Source organism: Panthera tigris, chromosome B3 (assembly GCF_018350195.1).
Source record: "Panthera tigris isolate Pti1 chromosome B3, P.tigris_Pti1_mat1.1, whole genome shotgun sequence".
NCBI classification, from domain to species: domain Eukaryota; kingdom Metazoa; phylum Chordata; class Mammalia; order Carnivora; family Felidae; genus Panthera; species Panthera tigris.
In genome coordinates, this window is record NC_056665.1 from 64,144,138 (window position 1) to 64,167,070 (window position 22,933).

At 37.5% G+C, this 22,933-nt stretch overlaps 1 protein-coding gene across 2 annotated transcripts in view; it reads right to left on the minus strand.

The window, feature by feature from the left end:
- The window catches only part of FAM98B (family with sequence similarity 98 member B), a 39,660-nt gene extending 18,074 nt beyond the window's left edge, over positions 1-21,586 (minus strand). For both annotated transcript variants that reach the window (XM_042989183.1, XM_007081642.3), the window contains exons 1-6: positions 21,483-21,586; positions 12,969-13,114; positions 11,731-11,865; positions 4,675-4,853; positions 1,782-1,862; positions 1,102-1,218 (exon numbers count right to left, since the gene is read on the minus strand). In XM_042989183.1, the coding sequence (XP_042845117.1) occupies positions 1,102-1,218; positions 1,782-1,862; positions 4,675-4,853; positions 11,731-11,865; positions 12,969-13,114; positions 21,483-21,553 (729 nt within the window). In that variant the 5' untranslated portion in view covers positions 21,554-21,586. The remainder of the gene's footprint in view (positions 1-1,101; positions 1,219-1,781; positions 1,863-4,674; positions 4,854-11,730; positions 11,866-12,968; positions 13,115-21,482) is intronic.
- Positions 21,587-22,933: the final 1,347 nt, after the last annotated feature.

A 22,933-nucleotide genomic window follows, 5' to 3' on the forward strand; every position in this document is an offset into this window, starting at 1 on the left:
ATAGTATCTGGAGGAATGCAACCTTGCTAATACCTTCATTTTAGGACTTCTGATCTCTAGAACTATAAGAATAAATGTTCATTATTTAAGCCACTAAGTGTATGCTAATTTGTTACAGCAGCCATAGTAAACCAATACAAAACACCACGTAGAAACAGAGACCACTTAAGAACCAAGACAGGCAAAGCACACCAACAATCAGCAGAACCCACACGTATGAGACAACCATCTTGAATATTCCAGCCCAGTCCCAGCATCAGCTGAATGAAGCTGCACAAGTGCCCCAGCTGATACAACATGGGGTAGAACTGCCTAGTCAATACAAAAAAACGTAACGATAACGATGACGACGATGATGATGGTATGATATGTGAGAGTAAGAGGCACCAGATTTACCATCCCACCTGAAACAAAAGTGGACAACCCATGTGAACTAGTGATTTCCACACACTGGACATCAAGGAGCACAGAACAGTAATCCCTGAAACAGGGGACGCAAAGGATGCGAGCCCTATTAACTGTCCCAGCTTACTGTCTGGAGAGTTTCTAGACTATGATGCAGAGTGGGGCAGGGTACCCAGACGAAGCTTGAATACAGTTTAAAGGCATAAAATGGGAGTGATGGGAGACAGCTCCCTAGAAAGCTATGTGATAAATCCATTATTTGGGAATGCCCCCACCATCCAACCTCCTCTTAAACCAGAACACAGTCCAGAGCCTTACAACACCTTTCAGAAGACTTATTCTGGCATCAGCACTACCTACACCTATTCCAATGATCTCCTTTCTTGACCGGTTGTTTACTGTATCTATCTCACTGCCTCATATGACACCCCTTCTTTTATGCCTATCATTGCATAAATCACAACATGTAGTAGTTTAAAATCAATGTGAAAACATTTGGAAAGAAATCAAGATATCTGCAAACAGGGATTTACAAAAGACTAGGATCATTATGTAAGAGCAGTAGTTGGCCTGGGCATGTGCTTCAGAGAAAGTGGTAAGTGCAAATGTGGCACGATTACATAATGACAAACAGTGCAGCCTGAAGAGCTGTCACAGAGTACCACCTACAGGACACAAATGGGAAAACAGCCCTACCTTTGCTCTATCAGACCAACCAAAGGACTGCACTGTCACATCTAATCGTTTCATCAACATCCGCCGGCGGCATTCATATTCACAGGAAAGAGCTTCATTGATTCTTTCTAGTTGTTCCTAAAGAATTCAGAAACAAAAATCATAAACTTTACACTCTGTATACACAGAAATTTGAAAACTGTGGTCAATACCTCCTGATTCGAAAGATACTGTGCCTGGTAACCATTTTCTGATCCCATGAAACTTTATGGTAAATTTTTTTAATAATAAAGAGTATCTGAGAGAACATTTATGATATTCAGAAATACTAAACATATGAATTAAACTCTACAACTGAGAGACTTTACCTCATCTTCAATCAAGCGTTTTAAGTAAAACATCTACTTGCTAAGTGGTCTGGACCAATAAGGAAAGAAAATGCCAAAAATTTCCACCTTGTTGGCTTTTGAGCTACTATCTTTTTCTAATCACAACTATGCTAACATACTGGGTGCTATCTATACTCTTGGACAATTTATAATCTGAAATGCCAGGACCTATTACTCTAGGATGTCAATCCATTTTAATTCTCTAAAGTAATAAAGGTATGCTACCCATTGTAAAATCTAGGTGTCCACTAATAAAATTAAGTCATATTCACTAATTTAATTACATAAAGCGAATAAAGCAAGGTATTTTACCGCCTGTTCCAGATTTAAATCAATTTTCAGCAGTGGTTTTCCCACATGATTTTTCTGGACTTTTGAGAGAATATCCTTCACCTAAAAGTAAACATAAAAGATTGTGAAACAGTATATCCCTAATTTAAAACATTATCCTTAAAATGCTGTTTTGAATGCTGAATAAGTGAAATGTTAAAGTAAAATAAATGAAATATACCTTCACATACTAGGAAAGAATATCAGCACAGTGCAGAGTATCGTCTTTTCCAGAATAAGAAATAATGTATATAGACGACTAAAGAAGTAGCTACTGAAAGGTTTTACTATGAGAATCTGCGTGGCCTTATGTGAAATAATTTGGGGAGCTTCTCCTTGAAATGGCACACTCTTATGCATACTTCTGTATACATGCCAAGTGCAAGCATTCTGGTTTCATTGTTCAGCCAAATGCAAGAGAGCAAGTCCTCTAAATTATAGTCACCACATACACATTTCATAACTTTTGCAAAGCCACTAATTTGAATTACTTGAAACACTTTTGTTTTAGTAAAGAAGTTATTAGACATTTGTTTTTGCTCTAGCAGTATCAGCCATTCCAATAACAGTAATTTATCCCGAACAAAACAACTGAGAAATGATAGCCTAAGTTGGGCTCACCCTAACTGAAGAAATTTTCATTATCTAAAAACAATTTCAAAACAGAATGATATATCTACAGTTTCTTAGTTATAAGGTACAATCAAGACAGTTCAGATTTTGAGGAATATCAAGCTTATTTAATGTTAAGGGCATTCTTTAAGAAAAAGTTAAAAACCGTGAACACAAAATTAACTTGGAAACTGCTGGTAGTGATGGGGAGTGACTGTAAATGGACAGAAGGTTTCTTTGGAGGCTGATGGAAATGTTCTAAAATTAGATTTTGATGATGGTTGTACTCTCTAAATAACATTCATTTAATTACCTATTTTAAGTGAGTGAAGTTTATGACATGTAAACTCTACCTTGAGAAAGCTATTTTTTAAAAAATTAGCTTAGAAAGCCTTGTACAAATGAGAGGCCCCAAAGCTTAAGCTCTATTAGCTTCATGGCAAATCTACTCTACAACAATTCTTACTTATTATAAAGAATTAACTTATTTTCTTAAGATACTCAACTTCTGTAGATTTACCAACTATTGCAAACACCTCCAATTTTGATTATTTCATATGTTACTAAAAGTCTGAGTTGTAACTCCTCACTCGAGAGGGATTCTGAATGTTTACTTATAACTTCTTACATCTAATCATGCTCAGTTCCATTCCCAGGATTTCAACATTGGACAACAGTTTCAGTAAGTCTGAGAGTTCAACTCAAATAGAGAGGAAGTTAAGAGCACAGACTCTGGAGGTTGCCTGTATTTAAACTTCAGGTCTGCCACTACTACTTAGAAACTTGCTTGTCCAATTTATTCCATCTTTCAGCACCTCAGTTTCCTCATATGGCTGTTGTAGATAATAGCAACTACCTCATTATATGTGACGTGAGAATTAAATGAATTATTATATGTAAACATTTACAACAGTAAATGTATACGTTTGCCATTAATATTACTATAATTACTTTAGAGTCACACTTGAACAGCTTCAAGTTAGAAAACACTAATTTTCTTTCCCAATGGTGACAAAGCATATTCAATAAGGAATGGAGAACAAAGTCCTTTTAGGAAAATATTTGGCCACCATGGCCACAGTAGCAAGTACCTTCAGATTAGCCTGCCAGCACTTGAACGTAGGCATAATGCATAGCCTACTGCAAGTAGAGAAACAACAGGTTCAGGGATATTTTTAATTGTAACTGAGACCCATAAAAAAGAAAAGCCTTTTGGGGATCAATATGTAGAAGCACAGGAAGATTAGAAAAAGCCTAGATATCTGTCTCAAGGTGAAATTATCCCAGACATTTTAGCCAACCCTAGATCATTCTTAATCCAGAGGAAAAGAGAAAAGCATTGAAGAGTAACTTGTTAACTCCATAACACTTTTGAGTGATTCAAAAAGAGTTATTCTTTGGTCTGCAGGTTCCACAAAAAGAAAAAATGTTTTTAAAATTGTGTTTTCATCTTAATGACAGCAAAATTCTGTTATGTTCAATTAAGACAAATCTTTTTATCTTTTCAGTTCCTAAATTATCAATGCAGGAATATTTTATCCAAGAATTTAGTATAACACAGTATGTATAAAAATGGAGCTTTAACCTGTTCTTGAGAGTAAGAACGTTCTTTTCCTTTAAAATGAATCCTGTGTTATTCCCCTAGAGGAATCCTAGGAAACAGGCTGGAATTTGGACTGTAAGGGTAGCATTCTCTCTAATATGTGGCTCAACAGGGAAGAAGAGTAGTTTAATAATTGAAGAGAAAATTTCACAAAGTTTGAGGTACACAGCTTGTGGTTGTTTTTAACTACATCAGGATACTTATTCATTCATTTATTTTCTATACAACAAACATTTCCTAAATACCTATCCACCAGAAACTGTGATTGCTCACTGCCAAAGACAACCACATTACAATTCTATTAACAATATCCATTTTTTTAAAAATGTAGTTTGCCTTCAACTTTGGATTACTCTACTTCATTATACTACATTCTAACTTTACTTAGGAAAGGGATCCTTTAACTTGCAAAGTGATTTCTATCACAGAATACTCTTGCAAAGCCTAAAGGCCCTCACTCATTAAGATCTGATTCCTGAATATTAGCTATTGGCAAATTAAGTCACATACGCATATGAACTCAGAATCCAAAATTTACTTTACAGGAAGATAAACTTCTCTTGAAATGGAATGCATCTTAAAGGAAATATTTTAATTTTTAGTACATTTACATGTTAGCATTTAGTTCCATTTTTGGGAAATGAAAAATAAATACGATACCTTTGATTCCACTTGGTTTAGCATAAGCGGAATGTCAGAAGTTGCTGACTTGGGTACACCAAGAGTATCACAGATAGCTTCAACTTCTTGATAAATTTCACTGTTTTTATCTAATTGAGAATTTTTACGTTTCTTATTCTGTAGTATCTGTAAAGCTTGAAGCTCTGTACTTAAAAACACTATAATGAAAAAAGGAAAAATGAATAATGTTAAAACATGCAAGAACTTCTTAAAAATCCCACTTTTAGGTATATATCCAAAGGAACTGAAATCAGGATCTCAAAGAGATTTGCACTGCCCTGTTCTCTGCAGTACTGTTCACAATAGCCAAGATATGGTAACAATTTAAGTGCCCTTCAACAGATGAATAAAGAAAATGTGGTATATACATACAATGGAATATTACTCAGCCTTAAAAAAAAAAAAAAAAAAAAAAAAGGAAATCCAGCCATTTGCGACCACACAGATGAAACTGAAGGACACTAGGCAAAGGGAAATAAGCCAAACACAGAAGGACAAATACTATGCAATATCACTTTTCTGAGCAATCTAACACAGTCAAATTCATAAAGCAGAGAGTAGAATGGTGGTGGCCAGGGGCTGGGGGAGGGGGAAAACTGGAAGTTATCAAATATAAATTTCTGAAAAACAGGTTATCTGTTTTAATGAAGCTTTCAAATCAGAAGGACTTGGCAGAGTCATCACAAGCAAAGTCTGATAAATTTTCGTCAATTATACAAGATGATTTAGTCCCAGAGACCAACTTTATAGGAAAGTGACTAGTTAACAATAATACTGTATCATATACTTAAAAATTTGCTGGGTGGCTTAGTCGGTTAAGCTTCTGACTTCAGCTCAAATCATGATCTCACAGTTCTGGAGTTCAAGCCCTGCATCGGACCCTGCACTGACAGCTCAGAGCCTGAAGCCTGCTTCAGATTCTGTGTGTCTCTCTCTCTGCCCTTCCCCTGCTCATGCTCTGTCTCTCAAAAATAAACATTAAAAAAAATTTTTTTTTTTTAATTTGCTAAGAGGGTAGACCATTATGTTAAGTATTCTTATCACAAAGACAAATTAAAGAGGGCAGGAGGAAACTTTTAAAAAATGGGATAGTACCTACTGCAGAGTTTAAAGTCTAGTAGGAGAGACCTACCAGTAGTAAATCAACAATTTAAGAACGTATAAGTGTAAAAGTGAAAATATTTTCTCATATGAACAGAGTGCTCAACCCAGGGGAGAATGTTAGCTCTAACCAACCTATAAGCTGACAGAGTGGTTTGAATAACCACTGGCCTTTAGAATAGACCACCCCCGGCTGTTCACAAGTCCCTTCACTGCCATGTCATTTAATCCTTTCAATAGCCATATTTAAGCAAATTACTTAAAACTCTTACATGATTACAGTTTTGTTTTAAATTCTATAGTGTTTAAAATACTGAATTTTGTTTTTGTTTAAAGTCTTGCACACACAGGGGTACATAGGTGGCTCAGTCAGTGAAGCATCTGACTTCAGCTCAGGTCATGATCTCACGTCTGTGGGTTTGAGCCCCGCATCAGGCTCTGAGCTGTCAGCACAGCTGACATCCAAGCCTGCTTCGGATTCTGTCTCCCTCTTTCTCTGCCCCTCCCCCACTCACGTTCTGGCTCTGTCTCTGTCTCTCAAAAATAAATGCTAAAAATTTTTTTAAATAAATAAAGTTATGCACACATACTACCTACACACCCCACAATACAGTAATTTCAACTTCACCTGAGAAATATCTGAGAAACTGTTTAAAAGTAGTTTTACTGCACTTTACTACACTTCACAAATGATTGCGTTTTTACAAATGGAGGGTTTGTGGCAACCCTGTGCTGAACAAGTCTATCAGTGCCATTGCCATTTTTCCAACATTGCTCACTTTGTATCCCTGCGTCACATTTTGGTACTTTTTTTTTTTAAGCTTATTATTTATTTGGGTGGGGGGTGAAGGGAAAGACAGAGGGAGGGAGGGAGAGAAGGAGGGGGCATGGGCACAGGAGGGGCCAGGGAGGGAAGGAGAAAAAGAATCCCAAGCGGGCTTGGCACTGACAGCGCGGAGCTTACTCTCATGAACTGAACTGTGAGATCATGACCTGAGCCAAAATTAAGAGTTGGACGTTTAACTGAGCTACCAAGGCGTCCGTCCCCCCTCATTTTGGTAATTTTTGAAGGAGATTAAAAAAGTGCTACTCCAGTGAACACACGAATAAGAAGGTGCAACAGCCTGACTGCTGATATGGAGAAAATTTTAGTGGTGTGAATACAAGATCAAACCCAGCTACAACATTCCTTAAGCCAATCTAATCCAGAGCAAGGCCCTAATGCCCTTCAATTCTATGAAGGCTAACAAAGGTGAAGAATCTGCAGAAAAGAAGTTTGAATTTGAAGCTAGCAGAGGTTGATTCATGAAGTTTAAGGAAAAAAGGTGTCTCCACAGCATGAAGTACAAGGTGAAGCAACAAGTGTGATATAGAAGTTGCAGGAAGCTACCCTGGATATCTATCCAGAAGACGTAGCTAAGACAATTAATGAAGGTGGCTACACTAAACAACAGATTTTCAGTGCAGATGAAACAGCCTTCTATCGAAAGATGCTATGTAGGATTTTTCGTAGTTAGAGAGAAATCAATACCTGGCTTCAAAGGACAGGCTGATCCTCTTGTTAGGGGCTAATGCAGTTGGGGACTTGAAGCCAATGCTCATTTACCACTGTAAAAATCGTAGGACCCTTACGAACTATGCTACACCTACTGTGCCCGTGCTGTATGAATAGAACAACAAAACCTGGGTGAAAGCACATCCATTTACAGCATGGTTTATTGACTATTTTAAGCCCACTGTTGAGACCTACTATTCAAAAGAAAAGATTTCCTTCAAAATACGACTGCTCATGGACAATGCACCCAAGGGCTCTCGTAGAAATGTACAATGAGATTAATGCTGTTTTCATGTCTGCTGACACAATATCCATTCTGCAGCCCACAGATCAAGGAGTAATTGTGACTTTTAAGTCTTACTATTTATGAAATATAATCCTTAAGGCTACAGCTGCCATAGTGATTCCTCTGATGATCCAGGCAAAGTAAATTGAAAACCTTCTGGAAAGGATTCGTTACTCTAGATGTCATTAAGAACATTTATGATTCAAGGAAAGAGATCAAAATACCAACATTAACGGGAGTCTGGAAAAAGGTGACTCTGAACCTCATGGATGGCTTTGAAGGCTGAAGACTGCAGATGTCGTGGGAACAGCAAGAGAACTAGAAGCAGAACTGAAGATGTGACTGAACTGCTACAATCTCATGACAAACCGTAACAGATGACGAGATGGATAAGAAAATGGTAACTTGAGATGGAATCTTCCCATGGTGAAATACTGTGAAGATTGTTGAAATGACAACATGAGATTTAGAATATTCCATAAATTTAATTGATAAAGCAGCAGGGTTTGAGAAGATGGACTCCAATTTTGAAAGAAGTTCTACTGTGGGTAAAATGCTGTCAAACAGCATCGCATTTTATAGAGAAAATGTTTGTAAAAGAGTCCACTCATGCAGCACACTTCGCTGTCGCCTTGTTTTAAGCAAGTGCCACAGCCACCCCAACCCTGAGCAACCACCAACATGATCGATCAGAGGCCATTCGCATATAGAGTCAAGACCCTCTGGCAGCAAAAGATTACAACTTACTGAAAGTTGAATGATAGCTGGCATTTTTTTGGAATAAAGCATTTTTTAATTAATGTACATTGGGTTTTTTTCAGACATAATGCTACTGCACACTTAAAAAACTGCAGTATACTGTAAATGTAACTTTTATATTTACTGGGGTAACCCAATATATATTACTGGGAAACCAAAAAATTAATTTGATTCGCTTTACTGTGATATTCACTTTACTGCAGTGATCTGGAAATGAATACACATCTCCGACCCTCAAAGATTCTGAACCAGCAGATTCTGAACCAGTAGGAGTTAAGTATGTGTATGATGTTAGACCCAAGGTGATTCTCATGGGCAGGCAGGATTGAGAGCCACTGATTTAAAGACTTTTCCCTGCGATCTACACATGATAGTCTAAGGAGCTCACAAAAAGTGAAGACAGTATGTATCAAACTGTACTTATGAAGACTATGCCAAGGTCCCTCTGATTTCAAAACTTCATTCAAACAGATCACCAGTTCTTCAAAAATGTGTACTCTGGACAGAATCTAAGCTGGTCTGCCTTTGTTCTGTGGGAACGTGCTCTATGTAATACTACAAACAAGAGTTCAGTCTAGTATTTAAAAGGCTAATCCATGCAGATGGTAAACAATACAGTGAAAAGTCTTCTTCCCACCACAGATCTTCAGATTCCCCTTCTCCAAAGGCAATCAACATTAATGTCTGGGATATCATTTTAGGCATATGTGTATGTATATTGAGAATGCATATCTACCATCTACATGCTTTTGTTTCTTTTATATCAACGAGTGCACTGTACATATCTGTATATATTTTTAAAACTTACCAATACATCTCAGAAATCATTCCATACCATCACATTTGATCTATTTTCAATCTAATGGCTATATAGTGGCATCACTGCAAAGATATACCATTTCTATTTAACTACTATGAATAATGCCATAATGAACACCCTTTTCATATATCTGTGTACACTTAGGGAAATAAATATGTATTCCTAGTTACAGGATTTCCGAGTTAAAAGGTAGGTGAATTTTAATTGTGATATTGAGAATTTGCCCTCAAATAATTAAGTGAAATAAAATATATAAAATAAATAAAATAAAAAACTGTTCTAACAGTTATTCTCTCACATTTTAATGCCTATCAGTATATGAGGATGCATATTCCCCCAAACTTGTATCATCACTTTTTTTAAAATTTTTGTTATTTACTTGTCTGTTAAGTGAAAAATGGTATCCTGTCATTTTATTTTTGTAACTCTTTAACTTTGAGTGATACATCTTTTCATGATTAGAAGCAATTTTTTAAAAACTCTTTTCTGTGGAGTGCCAGTTCATTTCTTTCGCACTTTACGCATTTTTCCACTGAGTTTTTATCTTTTTCTTCTGGATTTATGAAAGCTCTTCACATACTAAGGACTTTGGCCCTTTTTGTTTTATACATGTTGCAAACACTGCAAGAAAAGTATGACGAGACTTACTGCATCATTACGTTTTAAACACAGAGTCAAGACAAAGACAGAAGAGATGGCAGTAAGATTGGGAACTGGTGTAACAACTCTGGAACAAAATATGGTAATATATACCTAGAGTTTATTTTTAAATGTTTATAATCTTTAAGTAAAAGTAGCCAAAAACATGAACAATTAAAAATAGAAAAGAATCTAAACACCCATTGTACAAAAATGTTATGTCCATAGCATAGAATGCTCTGTAGCCATTTAAATTATTCTTTCCAAAAAAATATTAAATGATGGGGAAATGCTCACAATACATTAAATGAGAAGGAGGAAGACAAGGAGCTGCATCTACGATAGGCTCTTAATCTTACTTACATGTGTGTGTACAAAGGAAAAAGAGAAGGAAAAGAAAATAACACCAAAAACAATTGATGATTCTGAGGAGTGAGATTATCAATGATTTTCTTCTTAACAATTCTCTGTACTTTATAAGAATTCTATGAACATATAATTTTAAACACATAACATAAAATTTACCATTCCATTTATAAACATACAACAGCATTAAGTATATTTGCACTGGTAGGCAACCATCACCCAACTCAAAAACATTTTTATCTTCCCTAACTGATACTGTACCTGTTTAACACTACTTCTGTTTTGCCCCATCTTCCAGGCATACGTTTTCATCATCAGAAAAAATTATACCAATTTCTCTTTTACCTCCTTATTTTTACTTGTACCAGAAACCTGTATTGCTATTATCGTTCAGATTTTCAGCAGATAAGGCAAAAAGGGAAACACAATGGAGCACACAGTTCTCACTAACAGAGCGCCCATGTTCCTCTGGGCCAAGGCTTCTCAGCTTCCTTTCTGTCCCCAAGGGTTACTGTGCTCTCCCATCACTAACAATGGTTCCTTAAATCAGTGACTCCTACTGAATGGGAGGAAGATGGGGAAACAGTGTAAGAAAAGGGTATTGGGAGGCGGGGGGGGGGGGGGGGGGGGGAGCATAATTTTTATCCCCTGCAACCCACACAAGACAATTCAAATGTCAACACTTCTATCACCACCACTTAACACTTATGATTTCTGCGCCAATTAAACAAACACTACAGCCTATGAGGAATATATCAAATGGAGTTTTTTATAAACGGTACAACCTAAAATAACAGAAATCTTCAATAACAGATGCTAGAAAAATTCTTTCAAATGACCATTGTCTGTAGAACTTTGAAAACAGCATGAAATTAACTGAATTTTAAAAATGTTTAAAGGACCCCAATACAAATAAATGGATTAGTTGTGGTAATTGTTTGGATATAGGGTAATCTATATTCCAAACTCACCCCTGACAAAAACAGGTCACACTCACTAGAATTCAAATGGCCAGAGGGCACAATCGTTTTAAAAACTGATATAACCCTAGTGCCTAGAGCAATTTTCAGTTTAATAATAGATCAGTAAATATTTTTGAACCAACTCTCATTCAATGCCTAGCACTAAAAACAAGATCTAATAATGCACTTAACTGCCTAGTTTCAGAGTTTTAAGAATAAACAGGGCTCTAAATCACCAACCTATTCATTTAGGTATAAATGCTGAGTGATGAATTACATGAAGAAAAAACTACTAAAACAGTATATAAATCACAAACACAGCATTCTACAATGGCCAAATAAATCTTAAGTGTTAGAAATCTCAGCACATTAGAATTTATACATTTATATAAGTATTGCTAAGTCAGCTTCATATTTTAAGTCAAATATTAAAATCTGTTTAACATACAAAATGTCCAAAACTTCATTAATCAAATTTCTAAATCTTGAACATAACAAAAACCACATCCAACACATGAGTTTAAATGTTCAAAGAAAGATAACTTACATAGAAGCTTCAAACAGTCATCCTTCTTTTTTAAACGGTCCTTAATATCTCCTGATATGAGTACAGAATACGGACATGCCATTTCTTTTAAAAACCCACTTATCTCAAGCTGGAAGCTTTCTAGATCATCTCTCCCTTTAAAAAAGAAAAACCATAAAACACTTACCGAACACTTTACCATATAATCTGAAACTATAAAATCTACCGCTAGTTGATTTCAATTTTATACTTAATTAAAAATTTTCAATTTGACGTAAAATCCTTACATGTGTGACACCCCCATGCTAAGGTATAGATAATCAATTTCTACATAAAAAAAGGAACACCTAAATTTAAGAACTTAAGTATCTAATCATGACATAAGTATTTTTATATTTCAATCCCTGTTTTCCAATGGACTTTCCACAAAAGCAGATAAACTGCAACTATTTTACGTCAGTAAATGAAATACCCAAAGTGTTACTGTGACTATAAGTGGCTTCACAGCAAATGATGTATTTCTATTGTATTTCTATGGATTCAGATAAAAAATGCAATCATTTGAGCTTCACTGCTTATCTTTCATAATCTAATGATGTATGAATTTGTGCCACATGTTTTCAATTCAGCTAATTTTACTTTGCTTCAAGGGAATTCTACTGGATTTGTCAAGAAAGGAAAACAATTTAAAAGGACAGCTCCAGAAGAGAAGGTTACTTTGTACCCTATCAAGTGCTCAATTTTTTATTTTTCATTTTAATTTGCTATCTGAAATTCCACCAAAGAGCCACAAGGACTCCAGTTACCAAGACAGTAACAAATTAAACAAACATTTCTGATCTAGCACAGGAGTTTTTTAGAGAAGTATTTCTACGTGAATCCATGTCCTGAATTACAGGCATGGTAATTCAATTTAAATTAGGAATTACATGTACCTTAACAACAAAAACAAAACCTAAATTCAAAGTAAGCAATATTCAAAAATTTAACCTTTTAAATAATCAAATTCAGACTCTACTTTCTCTGAAGAATGATACTAAGGTTAAGATCGTAAACAGTTGTTGTTTATAATCTTATATAAATTTAAGAACTAATTTTGAATTACTGTAAAATTTAACCCAAAGGTATTCAGTTTCACATACTGCAGTTCTTCATAATGTTACTGATTTTTCTTTGCAGGCACATTGCAGGTAAAACTATAAATCATAAGCCATCATTTCATTTTACTACTACAGAAAAACAAAATACAATGGCAATACCAGCTGAAGTGATACTTTCTTCCAAGTTGCACAATGATTTTATCTGAGAGCCTAACCAAACACAGAGCTCTGAAAATTCAGGCGAAGACAGTCCACCCTCTGCTGCCTTGGTAAGGGCTTGCTCTTCTAACAGTGGTCCCTTGTACCTAGAAAGAAAGATGTAAAAGGTGTAAAAAAAAAAAAAAAAAAAAAAAAACCAAACTGGTAGTACTCTATATATCAAGGCCTGGGGCCTATTTTTATAAATAAAGTTTTACTGGAACATAGCCAATAAATGTATCCATTTACAAACTATCTCTGGCTGCTTTCATGTTGCAACTGCAGAGTTGATAGTGTGGTCAGCAAAGCCTAAAATTACTATTAGGTCTGTTATAGACATGGTTTGCCAATTTCTGCCCTATTTAATTGGCATTTGGCTTTTTGTCAACATTTTATCATGTTTTAGTAACATTATTAACCAATTTTAAGATAAATATTACAACTAACACAAAGTCAAATAGAGCAGTCTAATAACCATATACTAGTTACAAAATAAGCAAAAAAAATTTAGCAAAAAAAGAACAGACACAAATTTTATTTTATTTTTTGAGAGAGCCCAAGTGAGCGAGGGGCAGAAACACAGAATACCACAAAGCGCAGAGAGATGGAGACAGGGAGGGGGAGGGGGAGGGGGAGGGGGAGGGGGAGGGGGAGGGGGGAGGGGGGAGGGGAGAGGGGGGAGGGGGGAGGGGGGAGGGGGGAGGGGGGAGGGGGGAGGGGGGAGGGGGAAGGGAGAGGGGGAGAGAGAGAAGCGGGGCTCATCCAAGGCAGGACTCGAACTCACTAACCTTGACACCATGACCTGAGCAGAAGTCAGAAATTTAACTGACTGAATCACCCAGACACCCAGATGCAAATTTTAAATTAAAAAATTAAAACTGAAAAGGACCTACGTATGAGATCATTTTAACCTAAACCATTTATTTTATAATTTTGTACTTTTAAACACTGCTACAAAATGTATTTGAATAAACCTAAAATTTTCTAATTTTATATATTAACTTCATTGAATTATATACCAGTTTTCTACTTTTATTGTTCTTCCTGCAACTATTTTTTTTTACATTATAAACTTTTAGATTTTAACATATTTAAATTTAATCCAGTGCCACTTATGTATGTATGTATGTATGTATGCATGTATGGATACTTAAATTGTCCTACCTCTGCTTAGTGGGAGCCCATTCATATTGGCCACGGAATCCTTTTATTCCCTGTATTCTCTGAATTCTTTCCTTGCTTTCTATGACAAGATGTTCCTGCCCTATACCTGTAATTGGCCATTTCTCCAAAAAGCCCTGATTCTTTTTAATCATACTTAAGAGTACATAATCTGATACTAAAGGTAAGTCATTGTACATGTATCTTTTTAAGAGAAATTACATCAGGAGTTCACATTGCTATTTCTAATTCAAACTTAGAATTGTAGGATATTTACTTATTCTGTTTTACATTTCTATTATCTATCAGAATGAAATTCTGGTTTGTAATGACATTTACAGAATCCTACTACACATAAAAATAGATTTACAGATAGCTTCAGAATGGGAAAATCAAATAACTAACAATAAAATTACTGAAAACAATTTTTTTTATCTTTAGAATATATTCTATTAAGGGGCACCTGAGTGGCTCAGTCAGTTAAGCGTCCAACTCTTGGTTCTGGCTCAGGTCGTGATCTCAGTGAGTTCAAGCCCCACATCAGGCTCAGTGCTGCTGGTACAGAGTCTGCTTGGGATTCTCTCTCTCGCCCTCTCACACTCACACATGCTCTCTCTCTGTCCACCTCAAAATAAATAAATAAATAAACTAAGGGCACTTGGGTGGCTCAGTAAGTTAAGCGGCTGGCTTTGGCTCAGGTCATGATCTCATGGTTCATGAGTTACAGCCCCCATCAGACTCTCTGCTGTCAGCACAGAGCCAGCTTCGGATTCTCTCTCTCTCTCTCTCTGCTCCTTCCCTGCTCACTCTCTCAAAAATAATAAATAAAAAAAATTAAAAATAAATAAATAAGCTTAAAAAAAAAGAATATATTCCAGTAAGGATGTAGGAAAAAACAATCCCTTTCCATGGGATGAAACCACCTACTCCATATACTGGTAAACATTTGTTTCATTTTGCTTTCAATTTTCAGCAATTTTTCTTGCTTTGATTTCATTTTATTTAATTTTGCTTTATAATTATGTAAAACATGTACATTATTTCAAAGTCTAATTTAGAAAACCAGGAATATTCAACAAACTTAGCTTGCAATCTTAATCTCGTTCCCTCTACTCTGTGCATGTTCCTTCCCGTGCATGTTTATTAGGGGTGGTCATTCCATAATGTTTTAAAATATAAACGCATGTATACTTTTTTAGGTAAAGGCAGTCTACTACACACTGTCCTATTCCTTGCTTTAAACATATACACACTCATACACATACATTTACATATATAGCAGACCCAAAAACAAGGGGTAAGGGGTGCCAATCCTAACCCTGCATATAACTTTGGACTCCTGAAAAACATAACTACTAATAGCCTACTGCTAACTGGAAGCTTTACTAATAATATAAAAAACCAACTAACACGTACTTGGTATGTTATTATGTATCACATACATATTCTTACAATAAAGCAAGCTAAAAAAAAAATCATAGGAGTTTTACAGTATTATACATATATTTTTTTGAAAAAAGTCCATGTACACGTGGACCCATACAGTTCAAATCCATGTTGCTAAAGGGTCAACTGTACTGGAGATCAGCAGAGACACTGCCCAATTATTTTACAGTTATATAGTACTCCACTGTCGGGAGTACTAGGCCCCCAGTTAAGGACATTTGGGTTATTTGTAGTATTGTGTGCTATCAGAAAAAATTTGGGGTGCATCTGGGTGGCTCAGTCGGTTGAGCATCTGACTTCAGCTCAGGTCATAATTTCACAGTTCATGAGTTCAAGCCTCACATAGGGCTCGCTGCTGTTAATGCGCAGAGCCCACTTGGAATCCTGTGTCCTGCTCTGTCTGCCTCTCCCCCACTTGCACTGGCTCTCTAGCTCTCTCTCTCTCTCTCTCTCAAAAATAAACATTAAAAAAAAAAAAGAGAGAGAGAAGAAAAATTTAGCAAATTTTTGTCAGTTTTTACCTGCGATAGATTTCTAGAGGTCAGACTGTTGGGTCAAAGGGTAAATGGATATCTAACTTTGCTAGATATTATTAAATATTCCTCTACAGGGGCTGTACCATCAAGGTGTAAGAGTACCCATTCCCACACAACTCACCAAAGTTGTCAAACATTCAGATTTTTGACCATCTGGTATCTCAATATAGTTTTAATTTACATTTCTCTTAAAAGCAAGGCTGTACATCTTTTCATATGTTTAAAGGCCATTTGCGCATCTTTTTCTCTGAATTCTCTGGTCAGAGCTCATGAAGGTATTTTCAAATCCCCATTTTGCAGGTAAGAAATTAAGGCTTTGGACACCTGGGTGGCTCAGTCCGTTGGGCATCTCACTCTTGATTTCGGCTCAGGTCAAGATCTCTGGGTCATGGGATCAAGCCCTGCATCAGGTTCCACAATGTGCACAGACTCTCTCTCTCTCTCTTCTCTCTGCCCCTCCCCACCCAAAATAAAAATTAAAAAATTAAGGCCTAATGAGGTTAAGGTACCTGCCTTAAGTAGCAGGCTAGGCACAGTAATGGGCAAACATAGATAGATATACAGTACAGATATTGATGATTATATTTATTTATAAATCATTTAGCCTTTACAGCAATGCTTTGGAGTCAGCATTATCTCAATTCTATAGGATCAGAAGTAACTAGGTGATACTCTAGGATTTAAATCCAGATTTGAACCCACACACTCCACATGAAGTCACACTTCTGTCTATACTAATAAGGAAACTAAGCAAATAACCTGGCCAGGTGATGCAGCCAAGTAAAGGCAGAGCTAGGACTAGACCACTGCCCCTGTTCCTATAGGCAAGACTGGTTCCTCCATATGTTACCTTTCCTCCAGATCTTACAGTGCCTCTTAGTGAGATTGAATAGTAAACATCTTCTTTCCCCCTACTTGCTTTCACTTCTGCAGTAAAGAAATAATCATAAACTCCTAAATAAATTTAATTAATTCATATCATTGGTGATAAATTATTTTTAACTGATATGCCACTTATAAAATTCAATTAAACTTTTTAAATCATCAAAAATAATTTAGAAGAGAAAAAAACCCACAAATCTCAATGCCTCAGCTCATCACATGAGGTAAAAAATAAAAACAAGAGGGGCGCCTGGGTGGCTCAGTCGGTTAAGTGTCTGACTTCGGCTCAGGTCATGATCTCGCGGTCTGTGAGTTTGAGCCCCGTGTCGGGCTGTGTGCTGATAGCTCAGAGCCTGGAGCCTGTTTCAGATTCTGTGTCTCCCTCTCTCTCTGACCCTCCCCCTGTTCATGCTCTGTCTCTCTCTGTCTCAAAAATAAATAAAATGTTAAAAAAGAACTCCTGTCCGGTACTTAAAAAAATAAATAAATAAAAATAAAAACAAGAAAAAGTGCATTTAACCAAACTGACTAATAATCATAGTTTTAGTAGTAATACCACAAACTGCTCTTATGGTAGGCCAGTGCTGTGTGCTTTATGTATTTAATTTAATTACCTCATTTAATTGCCACAATATCCTATAAGATAGGGATTATTATATGCTCTTAGTTTGTTCTATGTATTTTTATGTAATTAAGAAAGTGCTATTATTCCAAATACTGGGGACACCTCCCCTAAGCCTAGACTTCCCCACAGTTGCTGGTCTGGCCCTGCTTCAATCTGGGTGATCCAAATCTTCAAGTCCATTAAGGCCATTGGCAAACCTCCACAAATACACAGCCACTGCCTAATTTACTTTCTCTTTTCCATCAGCCAACATACACAGTATGAGACCCTTTCCTTCCCACTATCATTTACATACCCTACTGGCTTGCCTCTAATCCAGCTCTCCACTTCCTGCATCCCAGACTCTTACACATAGGTTTCATCCATGAACAACTCTCCTAGATTGTCCCTCTCTTCTCAGAAAGATTATCCCTGCCACCTCTAGCTTTGGTGATTTTACTCTCTGAAGTTCTTCAGGAGCAGATGGTAAGGTTTCTGCCCTTTTTGCTTCCCCAAACAGCATCCATATCACTGCTCCCCCATCATCTTATAAATATTCCTGGTCTCTCTAGGTTCAGGCCAGTCAGATTTGCCACCTTCTTTCTCTTGTGGTTTTCACCTATTGTTTGGACACTCCAAAATTCCCTGCTCTCAGTTTTCCTCTCCATCCCTATTTCTGCCATTGACCTGTATGTATACCCTATACAATAACCTCAGCTCTAATTCCTGAACTTTCTCTTTTCCGACCTTTGCCACTTCATGTCAGTGAGCCACCCCTTAGACCTTACCATTACTGGGAACTACTCCACCTGCAAAATCATTAATTCAACCACAACCTACTACCTATCCTTGGGCTTGCCCTTTTGACCACTCACTGACAACTATTCTTGGATCTCATCTCTACCTCCATTCTATTGGTCCCTCCATAATCTCTGTATTGACTAGCTCTCTCTGCTGTCTTCATTTTCTTCCCTATCCAATTTAGATTCCAAGGTGCATCCTTTCATTTTGGTTCAATAAATACTTACTGAAGAAATGAGTCATTGATCCCATCATATTCTTCAGCTCCAATATCCAAGCAACCACTAAGTTCTGCAGTGCACTTCTTTCCATATCCACTTCCACAAAGCACCCATCACTTCTTGTCTTGACTATTAACTAAATTCTCCCATCCATTCTCCACCTTACTGAGGTAACTCTTGAAACTGGACATCTGTTCTTTCCCCTTTTTATTTAAAATCCTTCAATCATGCCCCACTGCTGTTATGACAAAGAACAAAATCCAGAACACAGCCTAAAAAGTGTTGCATGCCTTGGTCCTCACCTAACTCTTCAATCCAATTTTCCACTATCTTGGCCCTTGCTCTCTGCCCTCCAAACAATACAGCAAGCTTCTTTCCACTTCAGGGTCTTCCATTATTTTGTTCTCACTTTAAGGACACCCTTGTCCTCCTTTCCCATCCAACTTCACCTAGCTTACTCCTGTCCTGCTCCTGTCCTGCCCTTACATAGGTCCTCCTGTCATGTTATGCCACCCTTTTTTTCCTTTAAAGCATTTAATACAGTTTATCATGTTTGTGTGATCACGTCTGTGTCTCCACTGGACTGTCCATCCAGACAGGGCTCAATTCTATTTTGCTCACCACCGACTTCTCAGAACAAGGTGCAACACAGAGTTGTGATCAGTAAATATTCGAAATAAACCCCCTTCCATAATGGTGATTCTCAAATAAGCTGTGAAGCTTTTTCAAAATATGCATGCCTGTATGCACCCTGGAAGATCATGATCCAGTCAGTCTGGTACATAACAGCCTGGAACATTTTATTTCACAAGCTCCGTACATGATTCTGATGTACAACCAGGGCTGAGATCTACTCTACAAAATCAGACTGTCAAAACTAAAAAAGAACTCTGAAATCATGAGCTTGAACTCAAGAGGAAACAGTTATTCCTACCCAGTTTTCAGTATATCACCGAACTGTTCTTTCACATATTTTCCCTTTTAATTCCTCCCTTTAATTTCTAATTTTACTTGATAAAGTACTTTCACTGATACCCTCAGTGTTTTAATCACAACAGAAAATGCATTATTCACAAACTACATGGATATTTTAAAACCTAGTGCTCAATTACAACACATATTTTAAGTAAAAACTGCTTTCTGTATTTCATTATCATTGTAAGAAAACTCAAACTTCAAAATCATTTCCTCACATATTCCAGGAAAAATCAGTTCTAACATACGTAAACTGTTTTATTTTCCATACTGAATAATCTGAAACTAGTTTTCCTTGATAAAAGTCAAGGTTATAGCAAACTTCATTTTTCAAAACACCTATAATAGGCACAATTAAAGAAATGAAGGAAGAGAAAAAAAGCACTGACTTTCTCTTTTTCATAAACTATTTACATAATCATACTATTTTTATCTTGAGTACTCAGGATCTCAAACTATTTGGGGCCTACACACTTCTAGTAAGTATTTTAACTTCTTGTTTTGGCTACTTCTGTAACCAAATTAAGTGAAAATTTCCAAGAGATTTCACAGAGTAAAAATACCCCTTAAATAATCTGACTTAGTTCTTTCATTTGACAAACATTTATTCCGATCTACGAAGTGCAAGGCTCTGTAACATTGTCAAGTAGGTATTATTGGGGTCCAAATGAAGCAACTGACAGAAGAGCAAGTGCAGTTTTAGGAAAAAAAAATAATAATAAAGTGGGTGGGGGTTTCAAGCTTCACAATAGAACTGCAAAGACACAGCCTATCCCATTCAAGAAACTCCAGCACGTGGCAGGGCAAACAACGCGCAGATGGTTCCAATCTCTAAATTTAAGTAAGGAGTATTTTTTGACTCCCAACTATCTGGCCCTATCTCTATCTGTGTGCATTCTCTTCCTTGAACTTTTTTTCATTTACCCATTCATCGAACCATAATTTATTGTACAGGCCGTCACTGTAGGACGTTGCTGGGAACAAGACAGGTAAGGCGCCTGACTTCCTGGAGCGGGAGGAGGTGGGGGCACTGCGAGAGAGGATAAATACACGGGACAAGGTAGTTTGAGATACGGACAACAGCTGGGAGTAAAAACAGGATGAGGCTGAGGGAGACTTTGCACCTCATGATCCCCGTGCTTCAAAGCATTAACATCATTCTAGGAGTTCTCATGGCACTTAGCATCCTGAATTGTAAATTCCAGGAGACTCTTCGTAGCCCCAACTATGTGAGCTACTAGTAATCTGAAAACGGTCTTTTTCCTCTGCCTTAGCACACAAACATGCGTTAATTAATACGTATTAACACCACGGCCGTATGTTAAACGAACGGATGAAACGGTAGAATGAATGGACCCACACCAACTTAAAGACACTTTCTCCGGTCAAGGAAGCAGGAGATTCGCTCCCGAACCCTAATTAAGCCACAGGTTGTACAACGCAGGGACAACAGTCCCCAGCCGCAGTTGGGGTTCCAGCACCCATCGCCCCAGTGCGCGACCACTACGTCAACAAAAATACCAGCCGCGGCGCAGGGACACGCTCCTCGGCGAGGCTGGCGCTAACCTGGCTGCTCCGCGCCAACGCCGCGGGGCCCGGCTGCGGAGTTTCGGGGCCAAGAGTTTGGAAGAGGGGGCCACGCGCCCCAGCTCGCCGGCCCCGCTCCACCCCTCAAACGGATTTCTCTCCCGCCTCCCTCTTAACTCCGTCGGCGCCGGCGGGAGCGAGGCTGGGAAGGCCTCCACCCAGCTGCCCGCGCCCAGCAGAGGCCCACGGGGAGGAGACCCCAGCGGCCAAACGGAGGGAGAGCTTTACGTTTTCAGGGGAGGGCGTCCCTGGGAATACTCACCCCAGCGCCTCCAGGGTGTCCAACACGTCCCCTTCCATAGTAGGTTCGGGACCCGACTCCGGCCCTCTCATGGTCCTTGGGCCCAACGCTGTTCGGCGCTCTAAGAAGCCCGCCGGAAACCTGCGTCACGGCGCCAAAGTTCCGGGTGGAGTCTCCGCCAGGACTGCTTAGGAGCGCCGCTGAGTTGGGGCGTAACCGTTCCGGCCGGAGGCAATCGGAGCTCTGAGCCTGAAACCGCTTTACGTAACAGTGCGAAGTTTTTTTAATTACGATAAATTATAATAATAAAAAGATTTCTTTGTGCTGGCTCTTTTCTGTGTTGACATCAATCTTAGGAAACATCGTGATTCTACCCAAGTTGTTCTCAACCTATCAGACTCCGGACCTTTTAGTAACAAAAGTCCTGAAATGAAATCATTATCTGGAGTAAAACTGGTATATAATATTACGTATCTACACCTATATTTAAATCAGTATGCACTGCAATGCTCCAACTTTAAAGAAGAAATAAAGGGAAAGTAATGTATGACAATACATACACTGTGAAAGGTAGGTCAATCAAGTAATCAGGTGCTTGTTTCTATCTGTAGAAACCTCTTAAACACATACGGAGCATGTGTTGTGTAAGAAACAAAAATACCAAAGGCAAAGTAGGGTAGATGATGCGATCTTCTAAAATTGTGACTAATTCTCCATAAAGTCCCAAAAAAACAAAACACTATTCCTTCTATGTACTATTCATGGAGAATTCAGTCTCTATGTAAACCACGCAAAAAACATTTTAGGGTTCATATGTAAAATAGAGTCGGATATAGGGTAAAATCATTATTAACAGTTATATCACCTACACGAATATCCAGCGGGACTATGGAAAGTTGTGCGAGACACATTAACTATTGGCCCTTGTGAGGTAATATCGCTGCCTTGCATAGCGTCGCTTGCCCCAGTCCACTAAGAGTAATGCTCTTACCTCTCTGTTATTGCTACAGATAAAAAGCTTACCAATAAAACTGTAAAACTCTCTGACGGTCACTTAACTATAAATTTGAATCAATTTCAATAATGACTGATCTACCATATAACCCAGGCTTAAATATAAAATTACTTGCAGTTGAATGTATTGGAATTCATCTCTAAATCAGAGAGAGAGAATGTATATTCTGAGGAGTTATTGCCTCCCTCAAAAAGTTGCAGAGTCATACAAAGTACTGTTTTTAGTAATCTTGGCCAAAAAAAGTGGCTATTAATGTCATATAGAAATGAGGTAACTGTTCTTTATTAATGTTGATCTTGAATGTTCTGCTATTTTTTCTTTAAAGTGAGGCACTGAAAAAAAGATTAAAAATACAAGAAAAAAGATGTGACAGATATATGGAAAAAGTAAAAGGGATGCAAGAAGAGAGTCTAGACTCATTCTTAGATCACATTACCTGTAAATATTATTAATGAAA